The 15,636-nt window shown below is 42.2% G+C and overlaps 1 protein-coding gene across 1 annotated transcript; it reads left to right on the top strand.

The window, feature by feature from the left end:
• Positions 1–9,699: 9,699 nt before the first annotated feature.
• LOC123427770 (secretory carrier-associated membrane protein 6) lies at positions 9,700–14,301 on the top strand. Its single transcript, XM_045111885.1, has 12 exons — positions 9,700–9,881; positions 10,023–10,151; positions 10,246–10,308; positions 10,397–10,430; positions 10,681–10,803; positions 11,191–11,253; positions 11,338–11,431; positions 11,934–11,979; positions 12,085–12,152; positions 12,691–12,739; positions 12,908–12,973; positions 13,883–14,301. The coding sequence occupies exons 1-12, from the start codon at positions 9,822–9,824 to the stop codon at positions 13,913–13,915; spliced, it is 828 nt and encodes a 275-aa protein (XP_044967820.1). The 5' UTR covers positions 9,700–9,821; the 3' UTR covers positions 13,916–14,301.
• The last annotated feature ends 1,335 nt before the right edge of the window (positions 14,302–15,636 follow it).

The raw sequence follows: 15,636 nt of genomic DNA on the forward strand, positions 1-15,636 counted from the left end.
CAATGGACTGGTGCAAGCATCTCAGAGTTGGAATATACACTTTGATGAGATGATCAAAGATTTTGGGTTTGTACAAGGTTTATGAGAAACTTGTATTTCCAAGGAGTGAGTGGGAGCACTATAGAATTTCTGATAAGTATATATGGTTGACATATTGTTGATCAGAAGTAATGTAGAATTTCTGTGAAGCATAAAAGGTTGTTTGAAAGGAGTTTTTCAAAGGAATACCTGGATTGAGCTACTTGAACGTTGAGCATCAAGATCTATGGAGATAGATCGAAACACTTAATAGAAGTTTCAACAAGATGCATGCCTTGACAAGATTTTGAAGGAGTTCAAAATAGATCAGCAAAGAAGGAGTTCTTGACTGTGTTGTAAGGTGTCAATTTGAGTAAGACTCAAAACCCGACCACGGCGGAATAAAGAGAATAGACGAAGGTCGTCTTCTGTGCCTTGGCAGTAGACTCTAAAGTATGCCATGCTGAGTACCGCACCTGATGTGTGCCTTGCAGCAAGTCTGTTAAGAGGTACAGAGAGTGATCCAGGATTGAATCACTGATCAGCGGTCAAAGTTATCCTTAGTAACTAAATGGACTAAGGATTTTTTTTCTCGATTATGGAGGTGGTTAAAGAGTTCCTCGTAAAGGGTTACGTCGATGCAAGCTTTGACACTAATCCGAATAACTATGAGTAGTGAAACGGATTCGTATAGTAGAGTAGATATTTGGAGTATTTTCGAATAGCACGTAGTAGCAGCATCTATAAGATGACATAAGAGCATCTCCAACAGGCGCGCAAAAAGGCGCGCGCGCTAAAAAACGGCAGTTTACCGCGCGCGGGACTGAAATGCGCACTCCAACGGCGGCGGGAAAACCGCGCGCGCGGGAACCGCTAGCGCGCGCGAAAAGGCGGCAGCCCGCACGCCATTTTTGCGGCGCCGCGTTCTCACTTCTCTCTTCCTCTGCCGCTCGCGCCGCCGCCGTGTTCTCCCTGCCTCTCTCGCCGCGCTCTCTCTCCCTTCTCGCGCCGCCGCCGCCGCCGACGAGCCACCATGCCGCCGCGCCGCCGGTCTGCGTCGGGCTACCGCGGCGTTCGCCAGCGCCCCAACGGCGGGTTCTACGCCGAGATACCCTCCGGCGATCTCCGGCTGAGCCTCGGCACATACGACATGGCGCACGGGGCCGCCCGCGCGTTCGACGCGGCGGCGTGGCGCCTAGGCAGGCCGCGACTGCAGATGAACTTCCCCGACGTCCGCACGCTCCAGCAGGCATTAGACCTGGCCCTGCCGCCTCGTCTAAACTCCGCACAAGACCGTGCGGAGCACACTGCGCTGCAGCGCCGCCTCCTCGTCGCCCAGGAGGACGAGCGGGTCATGGCGGAGTGACGCCGGCGCCACCCGGAAGACGTCGCCTACGAGCAGGAGTACTGGGAACGGCGCCGCGAGGAGGACACACGCCGGCGCCGCGAGGAGCGGTTGGATAGACGTCGTCGGAAGGCTTTGGCGTGTGCGCAGGCCGACCTCGTCAATGCAGGCGGGAGTTCCTTCTTCACTGAAGAAGATGAACGATGGTTTGACATTTGGCTGTCAACCTCCGACGACACCGACGACGATGGTGGTGCAGATGACTGGAGCGACTAGGATTAGTATTTTTTTTATCGAACTATCTAGCACCGAACTATCTATCTATGTTTTCGAACTACCTATCTAGTTGCTATCTATGTAAAATTACTTTGTATCTTTTTTTATTTAAATGCAATCTATTTATTAAAAAAAATTGTGCGGGCTGCATTTTTGGGCACTGCTGGAGCGGCGCGCGTGCGCTGCATTATAGCGCGGCTGTTGGAGCCAGCGCTGCACGACGCGCAAAACCAGGCGACCAGCGCGCGGCAAACTCGTTTTTTAGGCGCGACGCGAAGCGTGCCTGTTGGAGATGCTCGAAAGATTTGTAAAGAACACACGGATCTGAAAGTTTCAGAACCGTTGACTAAAACCTCTCTCACGAGCAATACGTGATCAGACCCCAGAACTATATGGGTGTTGGATCCGTTGGACACATGGTGATGTGAACTAGATTATTGACTCTAGTGCAAGTGGGAGACTGTTGAAAATATGCCCTAGAGGCAATAATAAATTAGGTATTATTATATTTCTTTGTTCATGATAATTGTTTATTATCCATGCTATAATTGTATTGATTGGAAACACAATACTTGTGTGGATACATAGACAAAACACTGTCCCTAGTAAGCCTCTAGTTGACTAGCTCGTTTATCAAAGATGGTCAAGGTTTCCTGACCATAGGCAAGTGTTGTCACTTGATAACGGGATCACATTATTAGGAGAATCATGTGATTGACTAGACCCAAACTAATGAACGAGCATGTTGATCGTGTCATTTTGTTGCTACTGCTTTTCTGCGTGTCAAGTATTTATTCCTATGACCATGAGATCATATAACTCACTGACACCGGAGGAATGCTTTGTGTGTATCAAATGTCACAACGTAACTGGGTGACTATAAAGATGCTCTACACGTATCTCCAAAGGTGCCCGTTGAATTAGTATGGATCAAGACTGGGATTTGTCACTCCGTGTGACGAAGAGGTATCTCGGGGCCCACTCGGTAATACAACATCACACACAAGCCTTGCAAGCAATGTGACTTAGTGTAAGTCACCAGTCTCCAGCGCAACCGTCGTCTTCGCCGCCTCACCAGTCTCGAGCGCAACCGTCGTCTTCGCCGCCTCACCAGTCTCTAGCGCAGCCGTCTCCACCGTCGCATCAGTTGTCTCCACCGCCCCGTCAGCCGTCTCCGTCCACTGAGGATCAGAGCAAAAAGCAGAAATGTACCACCGCTAATAGTGACGGCAGAAACGGGTTCCGATCACCGAAACGTAAGTTGTCGCCCCTCCCAAAAGTACCTCATAAGTATATGGAGAAGAGACCTTGGGACTATACTGGAGAGGACAATATTAAGAGGGCAGACGCCCAACATCAACAGTGGATGGCTAACAAGGCTAACAAGAAGAAGCCGAAAGAGCCAGAGTTCCCGGTCACCCCACAAGATCATGCCGCATGCGTGAAAATGCTGAAAACCCTTGCAGATCCCCCGCCACCTTTGCCAGCAGACTATGAACTCTCTATTCTCAAGTCGGCTCAGGCCAAAAAGCAGCGGTTGAAGAGTAGTACGTCTAGCGGGAAATCAGTTGCCCGGCTCGGACAACAGAAAAATCATTCTTGCCCCCCCCCCCCCCCCCCCGCTCAAAGTGTATTCCGATACAAAGATGTGCTCGAGCGGAGCTGCGGTCGAGTAGAGGAATGATAAAACATCTGGTATCGATCCGGAATTTGTTGCACTATACGGAGAAGCGGCCAAGGCTCATGGCATGTCTATTCATGAATACTTAAACCATATGCAGGAATTCGCTGACATAACATATGTGTACCGCTACGGGGCTCCTCTCGTCAAACCTAAGTTAGTCAACGAGCTACCAACAAAAATGCAAAGATTGCATGACTAGTACATGCAAGCATGTGCTGAACAACAAAGCTGGATCTACTGTGCATATAAAAACGAGCATTTTGGGCATGGAGATAGCGTGCTAATGATTGAATTCGACGAATTATTTTAGTTATACAAACAAGACGCCCTCGACAAATCTATCATCAGTGCCTATTGTTTGTAAGTATTATTTATGTCATTAAGTCTTACTCAGCTCGTTCTTGCATGTATAATCTTACTCATCACTATATTAATTTTGCAGAATGAAGATTCTCGAATGCAAAAGAGGACAAATCTATGACATTGGGTTCATTGACCCATATTTCATTCATCATCAAAGTGTCGCAACGAATCCCCGCGAGATAGAGAATAACTTGGTACAAGGGTTAAGGTTTCCCAGTACCAAAGGGGAAATACTATTTCCTTACAACTTCAAGTGAGTGTTACTACCGAAAATGCTCTTTGGAGGACGAGCTCCATGGAGCTCGTTTTTTCGAAAAATTCAAAAATCATATATTTAAGTTTCAAAAAATTCTGAAAAAAACCATAGACGTTCATACAGATGTAAAACACATGTGTGTGAAATCTGACAATGAAATACATTAGGGTGAGAGCTACACAAAAAAGACAAAATCGTGTTTTTTGAAAGGGTGAACGGTGCATTCACTGTTCACGAAAAAAATGGAGGCATTTTTCTTTTTTGTGTAGCTCGCACCATAACGTATTTCGTCGTCGGATTTTACACACATGAAAAACACATCCATATGAACGTGTATGATTTTTTTCAGAATTTTTTGAAACTTAAAAGTAAGATTTTTGAATTTTTCGAAAAAACGAGCTTCATGGAGATCGTCCTCCAAAATGCCCCACCCGTGTTACTACACATATTCTATTTTCTCTTACTCGATGTTATTATAAGTGTATAATTGATTCGTTATGCGTGCGTAGGTTCCACTTTATTCTGTTAATCATTGTACCTGATGAAGGACAAGTAAAAGTCATGGACCCGAAACACACACACCTCGCTGAATGGGCGAACATGCAGGAATGCCTCCACAGGTAATTTCAATCATTATGGCACTATATCGGCAACTTTTCGTTCATTTCCTGATAGCAAGGAATTAATATAGAACTCCTTTATTCAATTCCTTTTCTTGGCAGGGCTTGGAAACGGTTCACCGTCAAGGCTCGGGGTGTTTGGAAGTCAGAGCTTACATTTAGACAATTGGATGTAAGTAACTACTAGCTAGATCCGCGCATCTCTTTATTCTAGTTCCAATACCATTATCATTCTTGATTATGTTTTTGATTAAACTATGTTCTCGTAAAGTGTTTGAGGCAGGAACAGGGGAACAATTTATGTGAATACTATATTTGCGAGTTCATTCGCCAAACGACCCATGAGACGGGCAAAAACCAAGATATAAAAAAATTGAAGTACGATAAACAATACTCACAACTTTATTTTATTACCGTCAATTGTGTTCGGTTTCATTGATATATATTGACTCCTTCTTTAAATTAGATTGAACGGTTGCGGGACGGTCTTCTACCACAGGAACGTGTACGAGCAATTCAAGAGAAAATTGTCGGATTCTTAGACGGAGAGGTCCTAGATGTGAAGGGAGAATATTATTGCCCATTGACGCAATTCAAATGAAATGTTAAAGTGTAAAAGAGATGCATATATGCATGTGTAACTCATGTCTACATTTTGTAATATGATGTGCAATATAGTTGTTCCTTTATTGCTGTGTATGTACCATCCAATTTAGTGCAAAACAAGAATTAAAAAATGTCCAAAGCAAATGAATGGGAAAATAGGGGGCAGCAAAATAGCCCCATCCAATTTAGTGCAAAACCCTAAACCCTAAAAAGTGCTAAAAAGCAGCGAGGCAATAGCCCGGTTCGTAATAAGAACCAGGACTAATACCCCTCCCCCCTCGCTCCAAGACCCGTCACGTGGTGTTAATATTGACTGTATGCAACCTAACTATGCATAGACCAGATGTGTGCCCTTTAGTTTTTTGTCTTTTTATGCTTCTTTTTGAGTTAATAAAATCTTCCTTTACCTACACCTATACCAAAAGGTTAGAAGACCTACTCCCTCCTTTCCGGTTTATAGGGCTTAAATCTGAAATCTCATCAACCAAGGTGAATTGTGAGTGGATGACATTAGTTTTAACTAGCCAATGAAATATTTCTTACATATTCAATTTCTGAGACAATAAATGTAGCATCCTCGTTTTCATTGGACTTGCATGGTAGATGTAGAAAACGATGCATGCATAGCCACTCATTTCCTTTCTCTAAACTCTATGAATTAAATATGACGTGGGACTCAAAGCACTTTAACTCAACTAGACTTAAAATGAGCCTAATATAATAAAAATCTAAAAAAATTTAGATGAACCTATAAACCGAAAAGGAGGGAGTATGTCCTATCCAGCCGGTTGATTTATCCCGTTCATTCAGTCATTAGCAAAAAGGAATTGATGTTGCTTAGAAATCATTGATAGTAATTACCTTTCCTACTTACTTTGGATCCCCACCAAGAGGCAGAAAAGCATGTGTCTTCACATTGACCACACATACCAACAACACCATGGGTCGACCATACTCCACGCTCCAAACCATGGACACAATGCCACAACATGTCGTGTGTGTCAGTGTGTGGAACCCTTTAATTTTCGGTGTCCACCGTCGCAAGTTTTCTTGGTGCAACTAACGTAAATAAGACAAGACGCAGTCAATCTCCTAGCTAATTAAAGATCCCAGTTCGAGCTTTTGGGGAGTGGCGAAGAGCCATGTGAAGCTCGCACATGGTTTGTTCAAAATTTCAAATTAAACGAGGCCGTGGCCACTGGGTTAGAAAAGAAGTTAGGACTAGCCTTTGCTTCCGTTGCGAGCCAAATGCATGGACGGTTCCATGGGTCCCTAAATTTTAGGTCCTCGAACCGTGAGCTCCCTACGCGTCACTTAGGTTGATTATAATGAAGAGTATCATATACCAGTATCATACATTTGATAGTAGTGTATAATATCACATGTTATTATCATAAGATATGTCATTTATTGCCATATGCTACTAATATGATACTCAATCCCCTGTTTCTTCATTTAATTCCATGCCACCTCATTAAAATTGCCTAGTTGACATGGATGATACTATTTATAATACTACCATTACGACTAACCTTAGAAGTTTCGCATGCCCAAATTATTGTCGCGATTCTTAGGATAATAGAGAGCAATTAATTGAGCCACCGTCACGTGTCGCGTTTTAGGATTATTTGGATTTTATAATTTCTATTTTGGTGTATGTGTTTTCTGCTTTTTAGATGATTTTTTTGGGTTTTTTGGCTTTTCGGTTTTCCACTCGTCTGTCTTAGCTTTTCAATGGAAAAAAATTGCATGGAAAAACATGTTTTTATTTTTCTTCTTCATCGGAAGGAACGTTTTGCTTTCACGAAAGACGGATTTGCTTCCGCGAGACACACGGTCCTATCTTTAGGAAATGAAAAAAACACGTTTTTTCCTTCCGTGAGAGCACATATTTCATTTCGCGAGAGGCACGGCCATGCCTTTGTGAAACAAAAAATATATTTTCTTTTTTTCTTTCGTGAGAGGCATGGCCATGCCTCTCAAAAATAAAAAAATAGTTTTTTTTTAATATTTTCTGTGAGGGGCACGGATTTGCTTCCGCGGGCCGTGCCTCTCGAAAACGAAAAATGCGTTTTTTTTGCGAGAGAAACAATTTTGCTTTCGTAAGAGGCACGGATTTGCTTCTGCGAGAGGCACGGTATGCCTCTCGAAAATGAAAGAAACGTGTTTTTCCCACCAAAGGCATGGTTTTCGTCTTTTTTCATGAATTTTTTTTCGTCAAAACCTATCAACATGGGATCTAATTTTGAATATCTCGGTGCAAGGATTTCAACGGATAACATGGCTCAAGATTTAGACGCATGATTTAAAAGATAAAACATTTTCAATAAATGGGTCTACAAAAAGAACTCCAGGTTAGGACAGGTAGCACACATGCAGTGCGTCATTTGTCGTAACATGTGGAAATGGTACTGACCTTTCCAAGATGTACACCTCAATTAGTGATTTTGAAATAATTTATTTGATGTCACCATTTGGCAAGCCAATAATTGGCAATATTAAAAGTGTCGAAAATTTGACAACTTCTTATGAGGTTAGCAAATTAACATGATAACCAAGCAAGCAGTACTCAATATTTGATATTTGTCAAATTTTGGCGTGTCAATTTTTGGTATCAAACCAGTCCTACCCTATATCTCGCGTTTTGGCGAGTTTACTTTCTGTCTCGCTGAAGCTTTCCCTCATGCGATGTAACCATTGGCCAGCCAATTTCGTCTATTTCTCTTTCGGTTCACTAGGTTTTTCATCGAGTTCAAAAAAATAGTTCGTTCACTTCACTTCGTCCACTGGTTTTGCTAGGTCTTTCCTTTTTTTTTTGCTTTGTTTCCACAGGAGTTTCTTTGGTTTTCCTGCTTTTATTTTTTTTAACCACATTTTTTGTTTTTTTTCTTGGTTCTAACTGTCCTCTTGTTTTCACTGGTTTTCTTCATTACTTTCTATGTTTTCATTGTTTTTTCTTTTCTTTCCTTTTCCTTTGTTTTTTCTCGGTCTTTATTATTTGTTTTCTATTTTCTTTCTTTTTCTTCACTTTTGTTTTTTTGGAATTTTTATTTGTTTCTTTCTAGATTTTCCACTGTTTTCATTCTTTTACATTGGTTTCTTCACTTTTTCATTTTATTGTTTTGTTTTGTTTTTTCTATTTTTTATCAGGTTTCGTTTTTTTCAATTCACATCCTCTTTTGTTCAACACATTTAAAATGTGTTTTAATAGACATTCAACTTTTTTTCGTATATATCAGAAACATTTTTATGTACACGTTTAACATGTTTTTAATACATGATTATCCATGTTTGAAAAATATACTTTTTACTTATATTATTTCACATATTATAATATTTTTTATATATCTAATAGTATTTTATAATACAAATTATATATTTATAAAATACATGTTTAAAAAAATTAATACATGGTCAACAAATTATTTTTGTACATATTTTTTTGCACATTTTTGTTACCATTTTCAAATAAATTTAGGAATTTTATTAGGTGGTCAACATTATTTTTATAAATATTTAACATTTTGCAAATTCTAGATTCACAATTTCCAAATACAAGGTTACATTTTTTATATTATAAGATCAACATTTTTAATACTTGGTAAAAAATATATAATTTTTTAACATTTTTAAATGCTTGATTTACATATTTTTAAATACTTATTTAAAAAATTCCAAATGATTTTATTAATATTTTTATAATACATTATCAAGTTTTTCACACACATTGTATATTTTTCTATACGCAGTTAACATTTTTCAACTCGTTATGTAAAGTTTTTTTGTAATATATTTATTTTGAATATTTGATGTATAAACAAATTTAAAAAAGAAGCATAAAGCAGAAACAAATAACATAAAGATAAAATAAAAATAATGAGGTTCTGGCCTCCCACGCACCTGGACTTGCCCATCTTGCGCTCCCCTTGACGCGAGGCCTCTCTACATCTCGCTATAAGCAAGACATGGGGGAAAACCCAAATTATCGACGAACTCACTGGTTAATGGATACCACATGCAGTGTGTCACTTGCCGCAACATGGAAGTTTTTCTTTCGTCTAAATTCGTTTGTTCAAAACATTTTATCTCTTGAACCATGTGTTCAAATTCCGAACCATTTTCATCTTGTATTTCTCACTTGATCATTAAAACCAAATCTCATGCTAAAAGGTTTAAAGAAACACAGAAGAAAAATCCCCTAGCCGGGAGCACGTTTCTTTTCTGCTTTATTTTCCTTTTCGAGAGACAAGGATATGCGCCTTCAGGAGATGCAAAATATGTGCTTGTGGTGGAAGCACACAGAAAACATGCAAAACGGGGCGCGATTTATTTTCCTTTTCGAAGAAGCACATTTTTTTTTTTGAGGAAACGAAGGAGCACAAATATGGGCTCTCGCAGCAGGACGGGCCGTGGGCTTACTTGCATGCGGGTGGTGCGCACGTGCGACGACGACGACGACCCGTGCGAAGCCGACCCAACCCACTCCAGTCGCGTCGCATTCCACCCCCGAGAGAGGAGGTCACGTGAAAAGAAGGGAACGGCTTGGACTGGAAGCGACCCGCGTCCACCACCGCCGCTTTCCCCGTCTCCTCCCCTCACCCTCACCCTCACCGCGCGGCGAGGCCGAGCGACCCACCCAGCGGCGAGCCCGGCATGCATCACGACCCCAACCCCTTCGACGAGGGCACCGCCGGCGACGAAAACCCCTTCTCCGTGAGCCAACCTCCCCCTCCCCCTTCCCTCTATCCGCTCACCTATCGCCCCTTCGTTCCGCGGAAAAACCCTCGCCGCCTGCGACGGGGGTAGTGGCTCGGCAGATCTGAACTCCCGCGTGATGTTTCTGTGGCTTTGCAGAATGGAGGAGGCCGGGGCGGGAAGCAGCAGTACGGCTTCAGGCCCACCGAGCCCGTCGGCTTCGGCGGCGGCGGCGGCGGCGGCAGCAGGGGCGACGCCACCGTCGATGTGCCCCTCGACAACATGGGCGTAAGGCGCCTCACGCGCTGGTCATCCTTTTTGTTTTTTTCGTTCGCGCGTCGTTCGGCTTGCACGAATCTGATGCTTCTGGTGCGCCGCGCAGGACTCGAATGGCAACGCGAGGGAGCTCTCGTCGTGGGAATCAGATCTGAGGCGGCGTGAGGCGGTGGGGTTTGCTCTCCTCTTTGCCCTTAAACTTCACTGTGGTTGGTTAGGTTGTGTTTTGTCTCACGGTGTTTGTTCTGTTACTTCAGGATATCAAAAGGAGGGAGGAATCGCTCAAGAATGGTGAGCCACTGTTTCGTTTCTGGTGTCAATTGTGTTTCAGTTATGAGTTGTGTTAGCAGCAGTGTGCTTAGGTCCTGCTTGGAATGGGTGTAAGTTTTTACGCCCGTATTTATTATACACGTGTAACTTACCGACCGCCTATTGTTTCCTACGTAAAATAAAAACGACGGGAGAACCACAAACGAATTTAAACGCTGATCCAAACGCAACCTTATTTTATTTGTGCTTTCCTTTTCTTTCTTTGATGCAGCTGGAGTGCCCATGGAGGAGAAGAATTGGCCGCCATTTTTCCCGATTATCCACCATGACATCGCCAATGAGATACCGGCCAACGTGCAGAAGCTACAGTATCTGGCGTTCGCAAGCTGGCTTGGTACGTACTTGTTGGCTGCTGGTAGCGTATTTTTTTTGTAATCATTCTAGTTCGTCAGTACAATTATGCAATTTGGTTCTAATAGTAGTCTGTCCTGCAACAGTTTGGTTCTCTGTAATAACTAGCAAAGTATGTTGGAGCTGAGTTTTTTCTTTTGCTGTTGGTTATTTCCCTAGTTGCCTAGGATAAACTTTTAAGTTGTCTTGGATACACTTCTGGCCTGGGCTGTTTTGCCTCATTTCTAATAAAAGTGGGGCAGGGGGGAAACCCCTTTCTATTAAAAAAAAAAAACAATTATGCAATTGTGTTATTATAGGCTGTAGATATGGTTCATTTCAGAGTCACATGGTCATGATAGTTTCCGTTTTGTGTTATTTTGACTTACAGGAATTGTGCTCTGCCTCTCCTGGAACTTTATTGCTGTCATAGTCTGCTGGATCAAGGAGGGAGGTGGGTTTTCATCACCGCCTATGAATGCCTGGGTTTTCTTGTACATTGGTGGATGCTGAATGCTTGGATTGCTTATGTTTGCAGATTCAAAGCTGTTCTTCCTTGCTACAATCTATGCTTTGCTTGGAATTCCCCTTTCTTACTTGATGTGGTATCGACCCCTCTACCGTGCAATGAGGTATGCTATCATGGTACTGTTTTAGCACTTTCACCTATCAATGGAAAAAGGACATCATGAGTGAATTTATTATTTATTTTAGGGCTTTCCACCTATGCACATCACAGTGACCGTATTTATTTTCCCTAAATGTTCTGTGCCGACCTGCAATATTTACTAGCATCGTTTCCATCCACCGAAAATATTAAAGGTCAGTTTATGCGAGTTTAGAACTTCTGCCTGATTTCCTTGAAAAATTACTTATCCACACAATTCATGATGCAAGCGATAGCTACAACAGTTACAAAAATATTTTGGTGGACCTACACCAGCTACACATAATTGTTTCCATTTCATGTATCAGTGACCAATTGCTGGGTATAGTCGTCCTGAGATGATAGTTTGACACATTTTAGAAGTGACTGCATGTTCAGTCCAATTGTTTAACAATTTAAGAGAAAAACTGAACTGTGCATTATGATGTGTGGAAACATCTGATATGTTCATTTACTTCTTTAAACAGGACTAACAGTGCATTCAGTTTTGGGTGGTTTTTCCTGTGTTATCTGGTAAGATCTGCCTGCAAAGCTTATTTAACTTTCTCTTGACATTTCAACTGTTGTAATAATTATCTTATCACACGGTCACATTCTTCATCTTGTTCTTTGGTGCAGATCCACATTGGTTTTTGCATAATTGCTGCCATTGCTCCGCCAATTGTATTCCAAGGGAAATCATTAACGTAAGCTACCACCACTTTTATTCAGTGAACATCGCAATTTCTGTGGTAAATTTCTATTGCACCAGTGTTACCATTTGGAACACCTGGCGACCACCACACTGAGAGTATTTTTATTGAAACCAACAGGATGTTGACAATTAATAAAAGTCAAACTTGTATGCGTAACAGTTGTATATCTTGTTTCACTATAGCTTCCATAGTATTGAGACAGCTGAATTTTTGAATTGCTTGTTTCACTATGTGCCTACAAGATCTGTAATAAATTGTTTGTGTATGCTCTTCTAGCATGATCTGGTGCCAGTGTTCTGGACTGACTGACAGTTGAATATCTCAGTATCTGATGGAATATATTATCATTCTACATTGTATTCAACCAGTATAGTATGTAGCCGGTTGACATTGAGTATTGACTATTGAATGGGTGGCTGTTATTTTTTAGCTTAAGATCAATGCCTTCATCTCTTCATAGGTACACACTATTGGAAGTATGGAATTTTCTTCTTAATTACAATGCTAAGCTTTCTATTTTTCTCTCCAGGGGCATATTGGCTGCGATCGACACTTTCTCTGAGCATTTGATAATTGGGGTGAGAACATTGTTCCCTCTTACCTTGTTCTTTTCACACCTCCTTGCAGTGAGAAAGCTGGACATGTTTTGCCTGTGATCTCTTGAATATGTTAAGAGCACTTTGAAGTAACTTTATCTCCAAGTACCAACTTATAGGGCACTAAGTATCAAATATTTGCTTCTGCAGATCTTTTACTTCGTCGGGTTTGCACTATTTTGCTTGGAGACACTGCTGAGCATCGGGGTTCTTCAGGTCAGAGATAATTTCTTGATGAACATCCTCTGGCCTTCTATTGCTTTATCTTTTTGTCTGTTCTCGGTCTTCTATTGCTTTATCTTTTTGTCTGTCTTCGCCTTCTATTGCTTTATCTTTTTGTCTGTTCTTGCCTTCTATTGCTTTATCTTTTTGTCTGTTCTTATGTATTATCTTCGTATGCTCACATACTGGTCATATCTAGAGCACGAAATGCATAGACTAGTAGGTGTTCCATATATTTCACTTTTTATGGGTTATTATGTGTATTTAGTTCACAGCAACTGACTTCAACTTTTTATTTAATATGTTGCATAACTTACAACCTTTTGTTCTAAATCCAGTAAACGTCGCCAAGACACAAGTATGCTTATAGCTGTGCCTCTGCATAGTTGAGAAACAATTATCATAATTTTCTGCATGGAAAACTATTATGCTATTAAAATTGGTTGTAGAATATGTGAAACATATGATGTGCTAGTACCCTAGGTGCGTGTCTGATAAAGATGTTGTACAACTTGCAAAACTTCTATGCATTTTCTGTAGCACGGGAATGTACTAGAAAAAATACATCTGGGCACACAGGTCCCTAGGTGGGCGTCCGATAAAGACGTCAGGGGGTGCTGGCTCCTGTGAGATCCTAAGCATTTCCTGTGCTAGTACCTATCTTTTTGTTTGGGCATCATTCTGGATGGCCATGCAAATAAATGAAACATTAATGTCTTGATCCATATGTCATAACCTGTAAGTGATGCTAATTGATACATCTAATTGCATAACAAGCAATTTGATTGCGAGCAGCCCCTTTATTTGTGTTTGGTCTGTGTTATCATGGTACTTGTTCAGATGCATTATGTGAGAATCCAGAACTAATACCATTTTCTGTTCTTTATTCCTCGGTGATCACAGAAAGTATACATGTACTTCCGAGGGCATAAGTGAAGCCGTCATGGATGGGAAATTTTCGGAACTCTACAAGCAGCGGTGATTCTGTCCATGTGTGTCAGCACACCTAGAGTCTATGTTCTGTTCTGCCAAAGGTTATCGAAAAATGCTTCTGAGCCTGAATCGAGTATGGAAGGTAGCCCTGCTACCACAGGATGTTCTCTAAGATGGGGTGTTGAGATTCTTTATATGCTGTGCTTGGTGCGTTTGGTAGTTCGTTTGGGAGTTTGGCATGTCGGTGCACATTACAGTAGTCGGTATTATTATCAAACGAAAATGAGCAACTGGGCAGCAATCGTATTTGTTCATCCAAGCATCTTCCGGCTCTAATCGTCCGGTTATAGCAATATCATCTGGTGTCACTATGTGCCAGTCTTGGCTTATGTGTGTTAGTTGATGTGTTGCTATTCCCAAGCTGCTGTTTCGTTGACCCGAAACATGGCCTGCTAAGAGCTAGCAGACCTTGTATAATGCTCAAACCCGTAGAAAAACGATGGGTTTGTAGTTACAGTGCGGACTGAAAAATTTATTTGACCCGTAAACTTTTTAAAGGGTATGGTAAATTCATCCGCGAAAACCTTATGTATACGATTTTGTAGGCAGTATACAGTTCAATTCGTAAACCGGTCAAATCTCGTCAGAACAAATGCGCTGCAGCGGAATTGACTGGAATTTACCTAGAACTTACCGGAATCTGTTGCCGCAATTGACTGGAATTTACCTAGAACTTACCGGAATCTGTTGCCGCACGTCAAAAGAAGCCGTCGCATGCCAGATTTTGTCGTCGTCGGTCTGATTTATGGCTAGCTTGACCTTCACTGTCGAGGCGAGGCCGTCCACGAATAGGGCGGAGCAGGCCACCACCATCCTGATCAGGCGGGGCGGCACCGGGGAAGAGCGGGGCAGGGGTGAGGGAGCTTGCGCTGCCACGACAGGAAACGCGCGCACGGTGACGGACAGTGTCGGGCTCAATCGGGGACAGGCGGACGCGTCAGGGAGCGTGTGGTCCGGACAGGCGGCACAAGGCTCCTCCACTGCATGTGTTGCCGGAAACAGGCGGCGCCAGGACAAGGCGTGGGCGAGGCGAGCGGCGCCGAGGCGACCCGGGGAGGCAAGGCGAGGCACGCCGTGGCTGAAGACGGCTTGTTGGACGGGAGGAAAAAAGAAAATAAAATGTGCTATAGTGGAATATGATTTCATTTACAGGGTCTATTATATGTGGGCAATTTCGTACCGTAAAAAACACTTTACAGTGCCCCTTATACGCGTTTCTACCGATCAATTTTTATGGGGTGTGCTAGAGATGCTCTAACAGTCAATGCTTTAGGTGCGCTGGTCTTACTAGTGTGACGTATACTTTTACTCCCTCTATGGTAATAAATTTAGGGAAAAGATTATCTTCTACCGGCCGATCGCGCGCGGCCGTTCGATCATGTTTCTGCGTTTGTCGAAGCTGCTTTCGTTTTCTTGTAATTAACATATTGTTTCAGGACAAACATTTTTGATACTAGAATAAGTAGAGGTGTTTCGGAGCACGTCTGGCTGTAAGGGCGAGCGACTAGATTTAGATTTTTCCTACAATATCCTCCTTGGTGCAAGACAAAATTCTGCAACATTAGTTATGTTGTAGAACACTTTCCGTAACATCAATGTAAAATTAAAAAAAATCTGCAACATTAGCTTTGTTGCAGAAAAATTCATGCAACAATAAGCCAAGT

The sequence above is a fragment of the Hordeum vulgare genome, chromosome 2H (genome assembly GCF_904849725.1).
Source record: "Hordeum vulgare subsp. vulgare chromosome 2H, MorexV3_pseudomolecules_assembly, whole genome shotgun sequence".
In the NCBI taxonomy this organism is placed as follows: domain Eukaryota; kingdom Viridiplantae; phylum Streptophyta; class Magnoliopsida; order Poales; family Poaceae; genus Hordeum; species Hordeum vulgare.